The sequence below is a fragment of the Aythya fuligula genome, chromosome 15 (assembly GCF_009819795.1).
Source record: "Aythya fuligula isolate bAytFul2 chromosome 15, bAytFul2.pri, whole genome shotgun sequence".
NCBI classification, from domain to species: domain Eukaryota; kingdom Metazoa; phylum Chordata; class Aves; order Anseriformes; family Anatidae; genus Aythya; species Aythya fuligula.
The window spans coordinates 8,209,327-8,229,426 of NC_045573.1; the positions used below are offsets into that span (position 1 = coordinate 8,209,327).

General features: G+C 40.0%; 2 protein-coding genes across 5 annotated transcripts in view; one reads left to right on the forward strand and one right to left on the reverse strand.

Annotated features, from left to right (window-relative positions):
• On the reverse strand, positions 1-17,032 carry LOC116495491 (acyl-coenzyme A synthetase ACSM4, mitochondrial-like). Of its 4 annotated transcripts, none has more exons than XM_032198001.1 (14): positions 16,887-17,032; positions 10,105-10,372; positions 9,653-9,863; positions 8,111-8,318; positions 7,122-7,265; positions 6,094-6,250; positions 5,091-5,170; positions 3,974-4,097; positions 3,216-3,296; positions 2,964-3,065; positions 1,951-2,078; positions 1,720-1,819; positions 993-1,112; positions 1-394 (listed from the first exon to the last, which is right to left on the reverse strand). In XM_032198001.1, the coding sequence occupies exons 2-14, from the start codon at positions 10,303-10,305 to the stop codon at positions 308-310; spliced, it is 1,743 nt and encodes a 580-aa protein (XP_032053892.1). In that variant the 5' UTR covers positions 10,306-10,372; positions 16,887-17,032; the 3' UTR covers positions 1-307. The 4 variants fall into 4 exon arrangements, with proteins under 4 accessions (XP_032053892.1, XP_032053891.1, XP_032053893.1 ...); XM_032198000.1 differs by lacking the exon at positions 16,887-17,032 and adding an exon at positions 11,925-12,038; XM_032198002.1 differs by lacking the exons at positions 1-394; positions 2,964-3,065; positions 16,887-17,032 and adding an exon at positions 11,925-12,038 and having other exon boundaries at positions 739-1,112.
• Positions 13,003-20,100, forward strand: part of PDILT (protein disulfide isomerase like, testis expressed) — a 26,456-nt gene continuing 19,358 nt past the window's right edge. The window contains exon 1 of the mRNA XM_032198004.1: positions 13,003-13,201. Coding sequence (XP_032053895.1) covers positions 13,003-13,201 — 199 coding nt within the window. The remainder of the gene's footprint in view (positions 13,202-20,100) is intronic.

The following is a 20,100-nucleotide window of genomic DNA, read 5'->3' on the forward strand; positions in this document are numbered from 1 at the left end:
TATTAATTCCAGTAAAAAAAAACAAAAAACTTTTGTACACTCTTCAATCTCTCCCTTGTCTCTTTCATGCTTCATTCACAATTACTTGCATCTTCTTCCATTTGAAAAATTGTGGGTCAATGGTAAAAGTGGTTCTAATATCACATGTCCTCAAGTCACATGAATGTTACCAACTTTTTGTCCCCTGTAGCTTGTTCTTCCATACAATCTCTTAGTGCTCTGGGTCATGATAACATGCCAAGTCCAAACACAGCTATGACTGGTATGGATGATGGAAATTTCCTCTCCTCCTCCATTTCCATCAATCTTATGCTTTTCCCCACTCTTTGTTCCTTAGAACCTTTCTCTGGATTTTCCCAGTAGCTGTCTTTGGCAGAGCCTGAACAAACTCCACCTGAATGACAAAAATGCATACTCACTTTTAGCCAAACAAATTCTAATTAATCTTTGAGATGCAAGGAAAGACATACCAATATTATGGATAGAGTAAAAAGCTGGGAAGCTGCACAGCTTGGGGGTGGGATGGTGAAATTCCTTACTACACATCTTAGCTGGGCTGCACAGGCAGTACTTGCAGGGGCAAGAACCACAGTCCTGAAGGTGTGTGTGCTTCAGCTATTATGAAAGCAAATTATTGTTGTTTTTCAACTCCTTTGATGCCAGCAGGAATTTCTACTTTGCTTTGGCTCAGAGTCTAAACAGAGCTCAAGGAAAGAATTGGTAAGAATGAATGCCTTGTCCATCAGAATCACTGTGAAAATCTTGTAATTCATGAAAGTACGACTAGTCCCTGATAAAGGTAAGGAACCACTTCTTCCTTTTGGGCTCTTTTAGTGAAAACAGCAAACCCAAGGCTACAGCTGACTCTCTAATTTATTTTTTTTTATCTAACTATGTTTAAAGTGTTAGTCAGCAGTTGAAAAGGAACTGAGGATGGACAAAAACAGTTCAGTTCCTGACACAATTAGAAGACCTTTTTGTAGTGTACTTACCTTTCTTGGATACTTGTAAGGAGCAGTCACCTTTTTGACATGTTGCTGAAGATCTTGAGTTAGTTTTTCTGGATCATGTGATACAAAAGCAGGAGCCAAAACAATGAAGGCTTTGACTACCTGTACCACAAAAGTTAAAGGACTCCATTAACTTCCAGATGTAGGAATAAAGAGATACTTTTGTTGCTAAAGCTGAATACCAAAATATAAGAAAGTTGTTCTTAATCTCCTATGTCCTGGGCTATTGCTGTTTATTATGGAATGAGTTGTAATAAAGGACACCAACTGAAGTACAGGGCTTTTTGTTTGTTTGTTTTTTTGCTCCACTTTTTTCTTCTTCTTGATTTTATATACTACTAAACTTTCCAGAAGTTTTAGAACAGAAAACAGCTGAAAGTTTCACCTCAAAAAAACCCATGTTGGAATGTTGAAACACAAAAACCTCTCTGCTACCATGTGCTTAGTGACAAAACAGGAGTAAAATCCCTAATACTATTTCTTAGACAATAAGATGTCACAATACATTATTTTTTCCACCTCAAACTTTTTGAGAGGAAAATGCTGAAATTCTGAGATCTGTCAAGGACTGTTTATTTTTTTTAAAGTCATTTTAATTTCAAATTTGCAACTTTTTCATTCCAAGGAAGCCTCATATATATAGAGAACTTCATGCTTAGAATAAAATATATTTCTTTCCACATCTTTTTTATTTTTTTTTCCTTTTTACCTCCCCTCGAACTGGATCAGGACTGCTGACAACAGCTGACTCCATGACTGCAGGGTGCTGTATTAAGGCACTTTCAACTTCAAAGGGACCAATACGATACCTAGGAGAAAACATAAATATGATAGCCATAGCGAGTTAGTCATTCAGCTGGTCTTTTGATATTGTATTTCGTGCTAAAAAACAGAACATTCTTACCAGGCAAACAATCAAATCTAAAAGCAACTGACTTACCCAGAAGAATTAATTATATCATCAGATCTTCCAACAAACCAGACATATCCTTCCTCATCCATAATCCCTCTGTCCCCAGTGACATAAAAGTTTCCAGACATGCACGCAGCAGTTTTCTCTGGATTATCCTGACAACAACCAACATTTCAAAAAAAGAAAAGTGTATCTGATAGTTAATGGAATGTAATTCATTCACTTTGCAGTAGTGCTAAGAATGATCAAGGCTATTTTTTAGTTAGACTCAAAGTAATATATTTAATGTTATTTTACGTGTTCAATTAAAAAAAAGAGTCACTTTAATTAGCAGTTTTGAACAAGCAATGCATGAGAGATGGCATTTGCATATATCTGTTTTAGAAAAAAAGGATGTGATCCTTCAAAATGCCCATCCAACACAGCATTTTGCTAAAATATGTATTTGATTTTCTTCAGAGAAATGATTTTTTATTGCAGGGGGTCTCCACAATGGTCTCCTGTCAACAGAAACTTTTCACCCCCTGACCTTCAAGACCAAAGCACAGATGAGGTGGCCTACAAGAAAAACTTCATTAACTACACTTACCTATTTTTCTACATAAGAAAAAGCAACTTGACAACACAAGACTTGATGAAACATTGAAGATGTTAGTGATATTAAGGAGTAAGGTATTTGTGCTCTTTGGAAACCCTCCCTGAGCTCTTGGCATATTAGAGAAGCCTTTATGGATTTGCTTCATTATTCTTGATCCAAGGATAGGGGTGGAAAGGAAGAGAAGGGAGTGATGCACTCAATATAAAGCCCATAAAGCTAAGAGACAGATGCAGGTCCGGAACAAGGTACTTCCTGCTTCATGGTGCAAGATGCAATTATATCTTGCCTGTGTGTTCTTGATCAGATGTACTGATCAAAGCTCTCACATAACCTAGACAGACCCTGTGAAGATGCTGGATGAAATTCTGCTCCTCAGTAAGGTAACTTTGCCCTGGGTCTCTCGAGCTTCTCAGCAGGCACAGAGAGGCTAAGTCAGACTTACCAAGTACTCAGAGAACATACAGAATGGTCGTTCAGGTTGAACTCGAATAGCGATGTTGCCTTCTTTTCCGACAGGCACAACAGTTCCGTGGTCATCTATGATCTGCAGTAAGGACTTACCATTACTGCTTTGACTAGTTTTGTGAAATACTTGTGTTGAAACTAGTGAATGACAGACCAGGACACAGACAGCATTCCCCTTATGCACATACCCCAAATTGCAACTAAGCTCAGATGCAGTGTATCAACATACCTGCACATCATAAGGGGGAACAGCTTTTCCCAAAGAGCCAGGTTTAATTTTCATTCCTTTCATATTGGCACATATTGTTACCTGCATAACAGATATGTATTCATATTACTTATGAATGCATATAATTCATATATATTCATATATAACATACATTATAAATCTTGCAGCATTTTCTAGGCTTTCTTATCAGCTTGCATTAGACCTCTTCATGGCTTTGTAACAACCAGGACTGAATCAAGACTAAAGCACTGTGGTTCTCCATCATATGGAAGAATGGTTAGCCCTGTGGACTGTGATTGCTTATGTTCAAATTTGCCCCAATGCATTTTCTCGCAAACACCTGAATTTGCAAGACAGCAGATATAAGATGATCACGTCTTATTTCAATAAGGGGATAATTTACTTGGGGCCATCTCAAGGATAAGAGGAGAGAATGCTTGAAATCTGACTCATAATAGCTTCATTATGATCACTTACAGAATGGTCTGGGATGTGAACTGATTTAATTCTTTCCATCAGAAGCTCAAAGGGGCCAAGGTGATATCCACAGCAAATTACTTTTTATTTTTTCTTTTTAAGTGAAGATGACGAAAAGCTCAAGTTATTTGATCTGATGTAGCTTCTGGCATGCTTTTTGCAAGGAGTTTCCTTTAAAAAGTTCATTATTTTCACCTTTTCCATTGATTTATCAAAGCACATCGTGCCTTGGGTACTGTCACCTTTGAAATGGCATACTGTAGGAATTAAAATGAACGTACTGTTTCAGTCTGGCCATAGCCTTCATAGATATCCAGCCCTGTTTGGATTTTCCACTGCTCCATCACTTCAGGATTGAGTGCTTCCCCTCCAGACAAACAATGTTTCAGACTCATGAACTTGTAGCTTGAGAAAAATAGCAAATAAAATAATTTTCTTAATTTCTGATAACAGCAGTGAATGGTTTTACCTGGGCAGCTTCCCTCAACTTTCAAAGAAAGTATAACTAAAACTTTACAAGCTAGTTTGAAAATGACAGTAATCATCCTGTTACATGCTCCTGGACTGAACTCCTAGATTGGTCATGTTACCACTGAGGACAATGTGATTTCTCTCTGTGTCACTGGGAATTGCTAAGGACAAAAAAGGATTTCAAAGTTTTGTTGGAAAAAAAGCAAGCAAAGGTGTTTTCTTGAAAGAACTGACCAGAGCAATCTGAACAAGCATGTCAGGTGTTCTTGGAAAGCTGAATTAGGTGGCTAAATCCCGATACCTAAGACCAAATCCAGAATTTTCTAAAGCAAAAGAAAGGCTAAATAGGAACACAGAGCCTGAGCTTTCTACTAAATTAGGGCTGGCTTTTTTCAGGATGAAAGTCCTGTGCAAGAAGAGTAAGTACACCACTAAAGGTGTGAAAACTCCTTACAAATCACATTGACTACTTCTCATAAGCTGAATATTTTACAGCGTAACAAAACCAGTAGCAACTGCTGCCAAATAACTCTCAGCATGTGAAAGTCCTCTAAATGATCACTTCATTCTCAAGTATATAGAACAACTTCACTGTACTCCTACAGTTCCTTGATCCAGAGCTGTCTGAAATCCTCGTTGACTTAAATTTAACTGTGAACCATAAGTTCAAAGGAAGTGATACCTTACAATACATCTAATTTATTTATTCTGTGCTGTTTTTAACAAGACCCCATTCCTGAAGCCTAAATGGCCGAAGGTGTGACTACATATTCTCACGTTTCAGAACATAGCCTTCTCTTCTGAGAGCAAATTTTTGCTGATTAGTTTTCCTTTATCTGAAAAAATAACATAAGGCACTAAACAGCCAGAGCTGTCAGAGCATTATATCCCAGCCTCTCTGCTACCCTTGCAACAGATGCGCAGTACCTGCTCAGACAGTGTTGGACAAGCATGCGGTAGGCAGTGGGGGCAGTGCAAAAGGTGGTGATGGGGTATCTTGAGAGAGTCTAGAAAAAAAAGAAAGTTACCTTGCTGAAAATAAAATGTAATGGTGAGTCTGACTCTGTGTCAGGTGATGTTAACATGACTTATGTGCTAAAATGTTTGCAAAATGCAACTCCTACAAATGCCAGATACATTCAACATTCAACAAAGAACTGTGAATGCCTGAGACATCCTGACCATGGAGTGGTTGTACCAGTCAATGCCACTGCTGTAGAAAAAAATAGTATTTTCTGTCCAACAAAAATCACTCGCGAATGAATGACTGCTGAGAGTAGCTAGTAGTTCCATTTAAGATCCTTTCCTCCATCCCAAGGCAATGCTGTCCTAGGCTCAAGGCAAAGTGAAAACAACAAATAAGAATGAAGCTTTTCCAAGTTTGTTCCTGAGGCAGTCTGGGTCTCCCTTCCACACACGAGGCTGATGTTGAGAACAGCCCAGCTGTTTGGTTTTGTGAATCAGAGGGGAGGAGTAGGCACACTGGCAACTCACATAAAATTTAGGATAGCAGAACCCCAGTTCAGGTTCATACCCAACTCTTCTTACTGGCTAATGCCCACCCTTCTCCCTAAGTACCCAGAAGTTCATAATCAAGCTTTGCTTTAGGCTAAGTATTGGACAGGACACCAGTGATCTTCAGTTAATTTTATCCTGCATCTTTCACCACATATCCTCCACCCTGTAGCCCTGTCACATGGCCTAACCAGGAGGGAAAACACTTGCTCATCTAGCTTACCAGGCACCAAAGGGAAGGATAGTTGTTTGGAATGTGGAAAGTACTATGCTTGATGCTATGGAGCAGTTGGTACATATGCACTGAAATCTACCTTGTTTGCTTCATTTATGCAAAATGGAAATAAAGCTCAACAAAAATTAGCTTTATTTAAAAGATAAGCCATGCTTTCATCAAAAGAAGTGTTATGCTTACCTCTGCAATAACTGCTGGTTTAAACTCTGGCAAACTGTGTACAAAAACACATGATCCATTGATCCATGGTGCAAAAACACTGCTCCAAGCTGCCTTTACCCAGCCAGTATCAGAGGTATTCCACATTATATCTGAGGGAGTCAAGTTCATCCAGTACCTGATAAAGCAGAGGGGAATAAAATGCTTCATACAGTGTGAGAGACTCAGGTCCAAGTCACAGCACAATTAAAGGAAATGACAGGAGGCTTCCATTAGAACATGAAGTGTCACCAAGTAGGGCTGTTTAGAAAGTTTGCAAGAATTTAAGAAAATCTTAAAACATTTTTTCCCTTCGTTTCCTCCTGTTTAATATTTCAAGTGTCTGTTTCTCTTCTGAACAGTGCAAAAACATCCTTGGCCTTTGTTGCAGAATCTGGATCCAGACCAAAAGCTCAAAAGCTGAGCAGATCATTTGGAACACGCTTTCCTTACCTTGTGGGTTAGACATCAGCTAAATCGCAGATTATTTCTCTAGGAATTTAAACAAATTACTTCTGTTGACTTCATGCCACCAACTTTCAACAGAGAATGCCTAAGGAAATGCATCTTTTGGTTTTCACAATATTTCTCACACCTTGGGAAGTACAAATGAGAAAGATGCTCAGTGAAAGCAAACCATTGCCAAGCCAGATTCCAAGTGAACTGTGACTTGAAACATACAATCCTATGGTCCAAAGGCCTTTGGTTCTCAGGGAAGGCTTACATAACACTAAAGAACTCAACTTTATCTGGTTTTGCTATAAGGAGGCTATCCTGACTGCTACTCTGCAGTCAGCTCTGTGAGTGGTAAAACCCTATGGCTTGATGATCTCAACTGAGTCTACAAAAGTTTTTAATAACCAGTGTTCTACCCTGAGAAGGGGAAGGTGAGGAAGAAGCAAGATCCTATGCTCACAAAATGCCTACATTTACTGTAACTGTTACTGTCCCGTTTTCCATCAATGATTGTATCATGTAATCAGTACACGGGGAGCAACCACAAGCTATACCTGCCACTGGTTGCAAATCCGATGCCATAACTGCCGTGGGACTGTACTACCATCTTTGGAGAGCCTGTACTTCCACTAGTAAAATAGATCAGCATCGGGTCTTGACTTCTTGTCTTGACGCATTTATGGTCAGCAGATGTCACCCTTCAGAAGAAATAGTACATAATAGCTATTACATTCCACGAAAGAAATACTACGTTTTAAGGTTTAGGAGATAAACAGGAAAATGATTGGCCCCAAACTACATGATCTCACAAAATAAATAGTTGCATCAGGCAGCACACATAAGAGCTAGAGAGCACATCTGGCTAATCACAAGTTTGCTCTGTATATAACAATTTTCACAACGTGAGCACCTAGAGCATATTCCAGTGACTGCACACAATTATTTTGCAAGGGTTCTCAAAGCACTTTTTGTAGGACAGGTAGATGCAAAAATAACTTCTGCCTCAACACATACTGTCTCCCACTTTGAAGTCAATGGGGGCCATATTCAGGCTCTGATGCCAGGCAAGGTGGTCTTACACACGTATTATACCATTTAAGTTCAAGATACCGATGAACTGTCAGACTGTCTGGGCTATCAAGACAGTCAAGGGAAGAAATAACCGATGCCACATTAGTGGGGCACCAACAGATGTTATGGCAATGTTATCATCTCATTGAATTAAAGAGACATAAGGCTGGGCTCTAGAAGACAAGCACAAACAACTGCAGGATTAGTACTCTGTGCATTTGTGCTGTGATTGCAGGTGGAAACAAACATTTTAGAAGCTGGCAAGTTGCTGAGTAAGCTCAAAGACTTGAGTTCAGCTCCCAGAAAGTATGCTGGAGGAATTTGTACTTAACGAAGTAATTACAGTGAGATGGCAGAGGTATGGAAAAAATATAACTCATCTGTATTTTGGAATCCCAAAGCTCAGAGTCATCACCTGACTAACACAGCTTCCTTTATTTCACATAGATGTTGATAAAACAGCTGTACTCACGCAAAGAGTTCTTTGAGGTTCAGCCACCCGTCTCGGCTCCCTTTGGCTACAATTAATTTGGTTTTCAGAAAATGGCATTCAGACATGACAGATTCCACTGCAGGTGCCAGTGTATCACTAGTAACGATGCACTTGGCCTCTGAAGCCTGGAGTCGGTATAAAATATCTTTGGCTGTTAATTGGGATGTTCCTGGAATAAAGACAATTCCTGGAAAAAAAGCAACAAGCAATTCAGAAAATTCACCATTTATCTTTACAATGTTTACACAACATGACCCCAGTCACAGAAAAGCTGAGTTACTTGCCAAGAACTTATTCTTTCAGAACAAGGAACAAAGTTTAACTCACGTTCTGAAGGCACAGTTGGGTGAATTTGTGGTCAAGGAATGACCTGGCATAGACCCAACCTGCCAGATCTCATCTGTCTCTGAACAACCTCCAAAATCTGCAACGCTGATGTTGAGTTTTGTGTCATGCACATTAAAGGTGTATCTCATGAGTAAGATCTAGATTTAGATTGTTTTTAATACTTCCTTCATGATCTGTAACTAAGGAAGGGAGTTGTGAAATTACCATCCGCTGAAGTGTATAAGGCCAGCATTTGGATAATATTTACATGTGGCATAAAGCCATTGTTCATTTCAATAAGGAATTAATATCTCTGACATGGTATATAGACCTCAACAGATTGAGGTCAGGTAGTTTACACATACAGCTCAGTCAACACATCTGTCAAGCATGGATTAGTATTCTAATGTGAATAAATGCGAGTTTGGATAATGGGCACAATGTGCTTGAATTCAAGTTTTTAGAGGGAAAAACAAATTTTCTGGATTTCTCTACCTCCTTTTCCCAAGAATTTCAATAACCTACACCTACATGATTGATTTCAGTCTTCCTGCACCTTCATATGTGTCTGCTAAATTTCACAGCTAGGAAACTGAAGCACTGAGCTACTGAATGATATTCCCATGTCATAGTTAAGAAAATCTTGGATACAGTAAGAACTGGATTCCCTAAGTCTCAGCCCCATCTGCAACCTGCAAGAATCGTGGAGCAAACAATATAAAAATACTTGATTGTGTCCCTGCTGATGCTGAATTGTTTTATAATGGATGTTTTGCAGACTAAAAATGAAATGGTTCAACTTCTTCTGAAGAATTTTTGAAACTAACACCAAAAAGGAAAAAATATTGTACTGAATTATAAACCACTGCAATCATATAAGTTAGTGCATTAAAACTGTTGATTCTGATAATGGCTCTGGTCAAATCTGGCCTTAGGTTGTAAACATTTAATCTCCACTGTCTTCAACTGAGGATGCCATTTAACTGAACCGTGTCTATTCAGTATCTAGTACAACACTGTTTCGGTTCTTGTGTGGGTGCTGCCAACTCTCTTCCTATATAAAAGAATTGTACAGGGCAGAGCAGCTAATTTCTGCTCACTTTTCTTTATTTTTTTAAATATTAATTTAGCAATTTTTTCACATTTATTTATTTTCGTTCTTTCTGTGTCTAAGAAATCAATATGGTTATTCACCTGTTCGCATACAGGCCACATTCAGTAGCCACCATTCAGGAACACGAGGCAGAACTGCTATAATTCTGTCTCCTCTCTGCAAGCCACATGCCTCAGAAAGTATATTAGCTGTTTTCCTGGACAGAAATCCCAACTCTTCAAAGCTCCATTTCACCTCTTCTCCTTCATCATTTACCCACCAAAAAGCTGGATTTGCTGGTCGTCTTCCATCCTAGAATGCAACAGAATATATTATAAATGACAAACCTTAAAAGGTTTAGTTTTAATCCAAGATAACTCCAGACTAAGGAAATGATCCTTTGCCATCAGTCTCTTAAAGTGATACCCACATTTCTGACAAAGAAAATACTGCATCATACTCTCCAGCAGTATTATACAGCATCCATAACGCAAATTTATTTGTATCATTTGAGATTTGTTCCAAAGTCTATGAAGAAGAAGACAGACACTACCTTTTCCAGTTGTGACCACTTATCCAAGACATCACTTGCAAAGTTGAAATATTCTGGCAGTTCCTTTTCACACTGGTTTACAGAGTCATAGTACGAAATAATCTGAGATGTAAGCAGCCTGTTACATCCATGGAATAATCTGCAAGGCGACCTGAGAATCTGCAAGCACTGAGGAATCCAGGATTTAACAAATGACCTCATGATAAATGATGGTTTAGCAGACAGTGCAGAAATAAGTATCAGATGAACACCAACAGGGATCAGTCATCTGCAATGACAGAAAATACATTTAAAAACAGCCAGATATTGGATGCTGTTGAGTTTGTGATGTTGGAGAAATGAATCCAAACCAGCTGGAACAAATAGGTTGTTTGTGTGCCCTCCCTGCTTTCCCCACTATTTTAACTGATTCTTAAAATAAGTATTCCTCCTTTTCCAGAGACTGTAATTGTTTTTTTGTGTTTTTTTTTTTTTTTTTTTTTTTTAATTATAATCTGCCCTCTGCCTTTTCAGCTGATGAATGAATCTCGTATCTCATCTATAAGATTTCACTTGCCAGATCTTTTCTAAATTTCTCTCTCGATTCTTGGAAGTTTTACATTTTGACTGCTCACAGAAATGAAATGATCTACTGCTAAAACTTAGGAAATGTGTTACAGTAAGGACACTTTATCCCACCGATTCGAACTTGTATATGTAACTATGTTATGGCTTGAATACACACTAGGTGGCGATTCCCCATACGAAAGCATACATCAATGAAACTGGTGAATATTTCCTTGTGAGTTCTATTTTTTCTGGGGGGTATAGAATAAACACAAAATAAACAGTAGGCAAGCAAAGATGAAATTCCAAAGATTTCCATTTGCTTTGCACTTCAGCTCAATTGTGCGCCTGCAAGAAATATATACATTGTAAAATATACTCACAAAGAAAATCCCACCACTTCTTGTCTTGCCTACACAACATGCAGGCTCATCTGGAAGAGGCAGAACAGGTGATACTGCAGTTATTTAAAGCCCAGCTTCGGAAGTCTAGAAAACTGGATCTTTACTCCTGGATGCAAAATCTTCTGATTAAACTTGTTATGAGTTTAGTCAGATCCCTAAGGATCTTGCCACTCTAGGAATCTGTGTCCTGGTAGGACTTGTGTGTGCTCTTCCTCTTATTCCAGTTTCCTTCCTGGAGGTTAGAAGACCTTTCCAAATTAGTGCCTATTACCTGGTAGGAGGTCTTCAGGAGAAATTTGATACGATTGCTATTTGTTTCAGTGGCAGACAGGGAAAAATCAACTCTGCAAGCAAATGGCTTTGTCACACTACCTGTGTGTGCTCTGGGAGCCTTAAGCTGTGTTCTGGGGTAATTTACAACATGGTCTGTTCAGATTAAACATGCCTTGTTAGTTTCCCCCTGCTCTTCTGGAAGATGTTTTATACCCTCCCAGGACATTACTTGGAAGACAGCTTCAAAAAAAAGATGAATAACTGATGTTTTCTCTGTTACAAAGAGAAAACAACCACAAAGTCAAAAAGGAGACTCTTATCTTCCTGGTGTGTGTGTGTGTGTGTGTGTTTTTTTTTTTCCCTTTAGAACCTGATTACTGTATCTGTATTAGTGTAGTCTTATCTTGAAAGCAGCCTGAGTACACAGCTCCCTGATTTCATTAGGCACCCTGTACAAGCGCTAATCGGACAAGTCTCAAGGTGCATTACAGCCTTTGAGATTCGCAAAGTTCACTTGAAACCAAGCCCCACTCACACCAGGAATGAAAACAACCTAAACTGAAGCAATCTGCTATCACCAAGAAAATGGAGACTTACCAAATCAACCACAATTAGGAAGCCTTCTTCCCCTTAGCAGTACCCTCTCCTCATACCAAATTTTTCATCCTGTAGTCTAAGGGCATGAAAGAGCAAAGCTATACTTACACTTTCTCCAGAGAGCAACTTCTTTAACAATTAATTTGGTTCTACTTATCTGGACCAACCTGTCCTCAAGTCACCTCAGTCCTTGCCCGCACCAGTGAAACAAATGCCAGAATACAGAATACAATTACAGGCTGGAAAATATTTTTGAAAATATTTTCAAAAATAACAATTTCTTACTAAATAGTACCTTCTTAACCTTTTTATAAGGTATTTTTAGGAGGCCTTAGAGTTCATAAACATAGATGAAAGCTATACTAAGAATAAAATAGTACATTTGGTACCTTCAGTTTACTCTACAGATGTTAGCTAATTAATTTGGGTCACAAGCCCTTCATGTTGCATGACAATGGGCTACAAATGAGAATCCATATCAAAATCCTCTGGTTTAACCTGCAACGTAGACATTTTCCTTGAGCTGCAACGTGACATGACAGGAGCCTCACAGCCACTAAAAGTACATATACAAAGCAAGGTGAGTTCTTCCCCAATTTCAGCATGCTCTGAATTGGACCTGTAAGTAGCTCCCTAAGTGCCACAGACAACCAAATATTAACCAGAGGAGCAGCCACCAGATACTTTCCTAGGTACCTCACTTACTGTTTTGTCTGTACCTCTGTGGTGGGTAATGGTAAGGGGAGCAGGGAGTCTAACTGGAGAGGTGCACTATGAATCCACTTGTTTCCTCCTGTGCTCTCACCTTCTCTCCAGGCTTTTGTTCTGATTATTTACAGAAACAATAAACCCATTGTCTCCACAGTTGATTTTCCAAACACTACTAGATATGAGGAAGTAATTAACTATATTAGGCTTCCAGTGGAAAGGTGCAGTTGGCTCCCCTGGTGGTAGACTTATCAACCTTATCAGCCCCTTAGTTTAGCTGATACAACAGCAGCCATTTGAGCAGCAAATACTGCTGCTTAGTGCTCCTTTACTCCTTTCTTTTTTGGTAACTGAGTAAAGGCAGAGCAAGATGAAGACACGTCCGTCTTTCTTTCTGCCACTATTACTTCTCACAGCTTTCCCAGCTATAGACAGCATAGGCCCAAATGAAACAAAAATAAAGAAAGTCAAGCTCCCCAGAATAAAAAAGGAAAACAATGTACTCCTGCTGAAAAAGAGCAACTTTGACAGAGCATTGAAGGAAACAAAGTACCTACTGGTGGAGTTCTGTGAGTATCATTTCTGCCATCTCTTACCCTGGTAGCTCTGCAGAGTACAGCTGATGCTGGGACATCAAGGTACATTTGTTCTGCTGCTGCTTTGTCCTCCAGCAGTCCTTGTTTGATGTTCTCCATGTATCTATTTCTGACTATGGCTACAATCACTGATTGCTTTTTGGGGTGGTTAAATACCAGTCTGTTCTGTGAGACTGATACTGATACTAAGATGGGTCCACACACACGGAGTTGTGACTTGGCATTCTCTGCTTCCGTTATCTAATTTTGTAAGGATGTGGTTCACAGCAGTGACGAGTGAGACTCCAAGTATTCAGAAATCAGAGATGGCTTTTCTTTCTTACATTTTCATCCATACCTTTTATTGAAGTTTTAGCAAGTTGGCATCTCGTGTCTGTATTTGGACTTCAGGGAATGGCCCTTTACATTATTTTAGTGACTCTAATTGTATTATATAGATCTGCAAGACTCTTTCCCTGAAATGAGCTTAGTTAGGTGAAGGCAGATTTGAGGTTTTTCTATTACATTCATGTTTGTTCCTCATGGGGAAGAAACTTAATGGGGTCTTTTGAGCAACTAACTTTGAGACTTAGGTCTGGCCATCGGAGTCTTATGGAAAGTGTATCACGAAAGAAAAAGACAAAATGTATAGTGTTTGGCAGGGCTGGTTATCTGCTTGGCTTGGCTCACTGGTGGGCCGGTACTGGTACCAAGGCAGCCACAGGAGGTAGGAGTGGGAGGATTGGGCCTCTGTGCAGTGACAGCTGGCTGCTAGATTGGCTTAGCTGGACTGAAACACTGACTTTAAGGCCATGGTAGGGTCTCTTTAAATTGCCAAAAAAATGTGTTGCCTCTCAAAAGCATAGTTCTGCACTCTGGCCAGTGCCTAGTTAAATATTCCCAAACCCATGCATCTGGAATGACAGGGGACAAGGAGAGCCTGGTGCTGTGTAGCATGGTTTCCTGATCAAAGTAGGCTGGCTGAGGTCACAGCTCTTCTGAGTTCCATTGCCAGTGTCCCTGATCTAGCCCGTATGATTCTGTACAGCTCTTTAGAGAGCAGATGTTACCATAGAGCAGATGCCACAGCAACCACTGTGGATTCAGCTAGAGCGGAATTGTTTTACAGTAACATATTTTCAAAGATAGAACAAATATTGATGCTGTAAATGCTGACTGTGCCCGGGTTTACCTGGGATCCTATGAGGACTACAGCCCTTTCATTAGTTTTCTGTTCCCACCATCCCAGCTCCAAACCTCTTGGGTTCCCAGTGCAGTCCCACAGCCCTGCAGTAAGATAATAAACTGACTAAAACTTTTTTAAACTAAAAAAGGGGAGATTTGGATTAGATGTGGTGAGGCACTGGCACAGGCTGCCTAGAGAAGCTATGGATGTTCTATCTCTGTAAGTGTTCGAGGCCAGGTTAGGCGAGGCCCTGGGCAAGCTGATCTAGTGGGTGACAGGGGGGTCGACCAAGATGGGCATCAAGGTCCCTTCTAAGCAAGCCCTTCTGTGATTCTTTGCAGAGATGGGGTGGCCCTGGTTTCTTCACTCTCCTGCAGCCCCCCTCCAGGCCACAATAGGGTTTAGGTGTTCAAAAGGGTTATGCAGCAAGCCTCATTCTCAGTGGGACTGCACAAGCCTGAAGGATAGCATTGGTTTTGCACCGAAAATTTTTCCAATGCATCTTTCCAGCTTGCTTCATACAACCCATCAGGGAGGCCAGTCTCACTCCACCCCTTCTCCACATCATCACTTACATTAATGTTGAATTTCAACACATGGCCTTACAATTGCACATCGACATACCTTGTGCCTAGTGCTTTGCTGGACTAGAAGTGATCATTCAGCCTGCAGCAGGACTGAAATCAAAATGCATGGAGAGACGACATATTTCATATTAAACGCCAGGCACTATGGTTGGTGTGGAGGGAGAGGTTACTGCAGTGGAGACTGGGAGCCTTATAAGAGACAGCAGTTTAACTAAAAATGATGTAAATCTCCAAGTAGAGACAGTTCAGCCAAACAAGCAAGGAAGGACATTACTTATGGCAAGAACTTTTTCTGATATAGGTTTAGTATGGGAGTTCATAATGATTATGGGCAACAGACTCCTCAATCTGCATAAGACAGCAAAAGCTTTGTGTCTGTTCCTCAGGCTTGACCTTGCTTCACCCTGCGATTGACTGTGCCACATTCACTGAGCTCAGCACACACACCAACTCAGCCATAAATTATACAAACACCTTGCAAACTAGCATGCTCTGGAGGCAGGTAGGCATTTCAGACAGGCACATACAGAAAAAAAAAAAAAAAACAAATCTACCCCGAATTTGAAATGGATTATTTGAAATTAAAGTAATATCCTAACTTTGCAGAAATACATTTAAGGAATTAATGAAACTAAAATGAACTTTGGATCATACCAAACATTTCATTAATCCCAAAAGTGCTACAAAACTTCAAATATGTTTTAGAATTTCTAGAACAATCACTCAGACATGTATTAAAAGTGCTTAAATGACATGTTTCAAAGTGTTGAAATTTAGCAAGATTTTATTTAATTGTGCAGGGTTTAAAACTATTTGCCAAATTCACCCTGAAATTGTGAATTGCTTTGATCCCTCTAAAGACACAGTATTTTGGTGAAAAAATAATTATTCAGGAAAAAAACAAAACAAAACAAAAAAAGCCTTCGTCAAGCTCTATTCTCAAGCTTTGTAAGAGCCTGAAAAAACAGGTTCTCTTGTCCCTACTTCAGAATAGTTTGGGACCTCTCTTGCCCTCACAACTGGGTTTCTTCAGAACCAAGGGACAGAGACACCCTTCCTCTACACTCTGCACCTTCTGAGAAAGTCAGAAATGAAACACTGCTCCACAACCACACCTTGCACCAGTGATCCTCACTGCATTCTGGTTTGAATTCAAGGTCACCACATCTATCTGAAAGGCTTACTGAAAATTCATGGCTTGCCTTTCTAGCTACAAACCATAATGGCATCTACAGTCCCTGCAGAGAATTATGAAATCAATCACTAGACTGACAAGCTCCTCAGCTCAAGACACATTACCTGGAAATCTTTGGCCTCAATCTCAGCAGCTCCTTTTGGAGACTTGCCACTGAACAGCCTCTGGGACAGTGAAAAATCATCCTGCACTGAGGCACTGCCCTGGGATGTGTGAAATGATGTTCAGCCCACGTTGCTGAACAAGCTGGCTTGTTTGCTGTAATTTCCATTGCCACAGCATGAGGAGTCTAAAGATGGGACATGCACATGAACAGAGAATCCATAAAGTACTTAAGTTTTATGCCCTACTCCTTAAAATAGGCTATGTAAACAATGTGAACCTGGAATCACTCGGGGAGCTGTGACAATGAGAGACAAAGCAATAATCCCAAAGCCACAGAGGAAATTTGTGAGGCTGCCAAGAATTAGTTTCAGAAATCCAGAATGAATACAAGGCCTGAGACCCTTCTCTTCTTGGCCTATTCTTAATCACTGGGATGTGGTAAGGGAATGCAAAGGAAACCTACAATTCACAGAAAGCGGGATTCATACCAAGATGGAATTAAGAGTGAACTCCAAATTTTGATCCAAAGCTCTAGGATCTGCCTTAGGTCTAGCTGTTAGGTGAAAACCCCAACCCTTTCCCTGCTGTATATCATTATCTACTTACCAGTCCCACAATATTTAATCAGGAAGGGCCTGCTCTGATGTCTTCTGCCCAGCGACTCCCAGACCCTCCTAATGCCCTTCAGCTCCACCCTCACTGTGTTGCAGATCTGCCTTCTTTCAGGCAAGGTTCAATATAAAAGCATATGCTGATTCTCTGCCATGCAGGGTCAGTACTCTAGTGAGCTGAGCAAAGTACACTGGGCAAATACCCAACATGGAAAAAAAGTAACAATCCAGAAATCCAGCACTCTCCTGCCCTCATCCTGACTGCTTTTCGGCAACAAGAAAGTAACCGAAGGGGCAGCAGGAAGAAGGCAGGAGAGGCCAGAGGAACAGAGTTCCAGCTTCAATTTCCCTTTTTGTGAAGGAACAGAACAATGTCTGAAAACAACATGAGCAGCATGCAGCAGTGTGCTGAACAGTGCCTGTTCTCCTGGCCAAATGACACACCCTAGGTGCACCCAATCTTGAAGCTCACATGAAAGATGTCTCTCATTCTTCTGTAATCTATGGCACCTCCATTAATGTTACAGTGATCACTCACAGGCCTACTACCACAGGGAATACAGAGCACTTGCCACCAGCAGAAGGCAGATCATACGTCAGTGTTGCCTACATGGCAGAGTTTTACTATTTACACTATATGTTAACTGAATATAAACCCCTGCAGTGAATTGCATTGCAGAATATTGTTGCTTTTAAGTTTTTACTAACACACCTTTGAAATCAAGATAATTAACAAAAATCCCAAGCACTTCGATGAAAATAAGGCACCACAGGGAGGATGGACTGTGTACACTTATAAACGAACACTACAAATACTACTGTACACTACAACAAACTGTAACCATTTGAAGTCACAGATATAGAAGGAATAGTATAGCAATTGTGGCCAAGCACAGTCTGAACACAGTAAAACAACTGGCTTTCTAGGCTGCAAAACACATTAGTGGTTCACATTCAGTTCTTCTCCCAGACTATACTGATATTGGGGATCACACCAACACAGGTGCAGGACCTTGCACTTAGCCTCATTGAGCTTCATGAGGTTCACATCGGCCCCCTTCCATAGTCTGTCAAGGTCTCTCTGTGTGACAGTTGGCTCTAGTTTGCCTGTCTTATTTATCAGGGGGGTTACATTTTCTTTAGTCTGTAGTTTTATAACATTAGGACAAACATACAAGTGGTACAGCACTTGCACTTCTGCTTTGTTCTCTATGCACATTCCAATTTATTAAAAAAAAGGGTGACATTTACCTTTTCTAGCAGGTCTGTTACCCAGTGAGCCACCAGATCAACTGTAGGATCCCTGCGGCCTGTGAATGACAATCTATGCTGAGATAATGACATTTAATAGGCAGGATGGGGTGACTCAAAGACAAACACCTCCTTCTCAAGGCAAAAAAGCTGAAGGCGATGTTACTGAAAAATGAGAAATTGCTGCCTGTGTGTATATATAGTTCATGAAAAGGGAGATTTCTAGGAAGTAAGGGGAGCGTGACTGATGTTAAAATCAGTGTATATAGACCAGATGGTCAGCTTGCGTAAAGCCAACATCCAAAGCATACCCACTCATGTGCTAAGAACCAATTCCAGCATATAGCAGTCTCCTCACCACATACGTCTGGTCTGGGTAAATGAAAACAGTTCAAAACCCTGAACAGTTACATCTTCTAACTAAGCTTCATACAGGAAACTCTTAATGAAGTGCAAAGGATACTGGGATGTGGGTGCCTCATTCCTGTAGGCTTTGTTGAAAATCTGTGTGTCCCTAGGAGTAAATTGTCTGAAAAGAGACAATTTGTTTATAAAATATGCTTATAAAAATAAGCAAGACAGTGGAAATACACATTGATGCAGGTACAAGAGTCATTAATGATGTTCTAGTTGCCTGCTGCAGACAATGATTAACATGTATTCCCTATGTAGATGTCTCTTATACATGCTTATTTTATTGAATGTTCTGAGTAAGGATTCAAACTTTAGAATGATCTTCAGTGTTTGCATACCAGAAGACCTCAAGCAAACTACAAACTGCAAACATTAAATTAGCTCAGCTTAAAAGTACAGAGGTCAACACAGGAGGTTATGGGCTGTGTTTTGCACTGTAGAATACTATGGTAACACTTTGAAGGTGAAATAAGAAAGTTTGCACCTGCAGCAAAATCAACATCGTGCTTCCACTCTAACATGTTAAACATAAAACCATTCTTCATCGCAGAGCTCTTCTACAGAGAAAATTATATATCTGTAGTGAAAACTGCAAAAGCAGCCTACGCAGGGAAAGATGAAAAGTAGGACTGCTGAAATGACTTTCTGACCATGCCAGAAACTAACAGCTAGGAAATCAATATTTAGCATGACAATGAGCATATTCACAATGTCTGCAGCAATCACTAGACCATCGGTACAGATTGCCAAATGAAATTGGAGGCCATCAGCATTAGCTAAAGAAGAAGGAACTCATCACGCTTTCATGTATACTCTCTTGAAGAATGCTTTAGGGTCATTAAACACATTTATGTATCAGCAAAAATCTCTGTCCCTCTGCCCACATTTCAATGTATTTTAGTTCAGTATATTGCACTATGAAATAAAGTAGTGGCTTACTCAGGTTATATGCTTCTATGCATTCCAAGAGAAATACTCTCTAAATACAAGATTTCTAGTTCTCTCCCCACTTTTGCCATAACCTTTTGGTGTGGCTTTGGGCAAAATATACTCAGACTCTCTCTAAGACGGAGATGGTATGGGACAATACCCTGCCTTGTTCTTGATAGTGATGCAGTAATGCTTTAAGTTCATCAGGAAAACAGGACTGGTGCCTGACAAAATGTTTAGTATGCATAGAACACAAGTGCTGATGGCTTGAGCTGTAAAAATCAGCATTTTTGACAGTCTGATTAAAAATCTGTAGTGCCTTTCAGTTTTTCTGGTTTTGCTTTCAATGTGTGTGTGATTGCATGTTAACCTAGTTCTCTGTTCATGGAAAACAAAACTGACAAATTTTGAGCTGCTGACATACAAGACAGGTAAAATAAAAAAGTGCATTTAAATCCTCAAACACATAGACTTGGCTTAGAAAATGGAAAATATGGCAATCCTCCCACACCCAAAACCTTGTCTTTAGGGAATGAGGGTGTATGTAAGATTTGTTCTACATGACCTTTAGAGGGAGGCATTCTTACAGCAGTTTTTAAATTAAAGGAAACTGC

What these genes read in the sequence shown, in the direction of transcription:
- LOC116495491 (XM_032198001.1), bottom strand. Translation starts at nt 10,305, where the DNA reads ATGAGGTCATTTGTTAAATCCTGGATTCCTCAGTGCTTGCAGATTCTC. An exon ending in AGTGGTCACAACTGGAAAAG is followed by an intron (nt 9,864 to 10,104) that starts GTAGTGTCTGTC and finishes GTTGCATTCTAG; the next exon opens with GATGGAAGACGACCAGCAAA. An exon ending in CTGATCCAGTTCGAGGGGAG is followed by an intron (nt 1,113 to 1,719) that starts GTAAAAAGGAAA and finishes TTTGTGGTACAG; the next exon opens with GTAGTCAAAGCCTTCATTGT.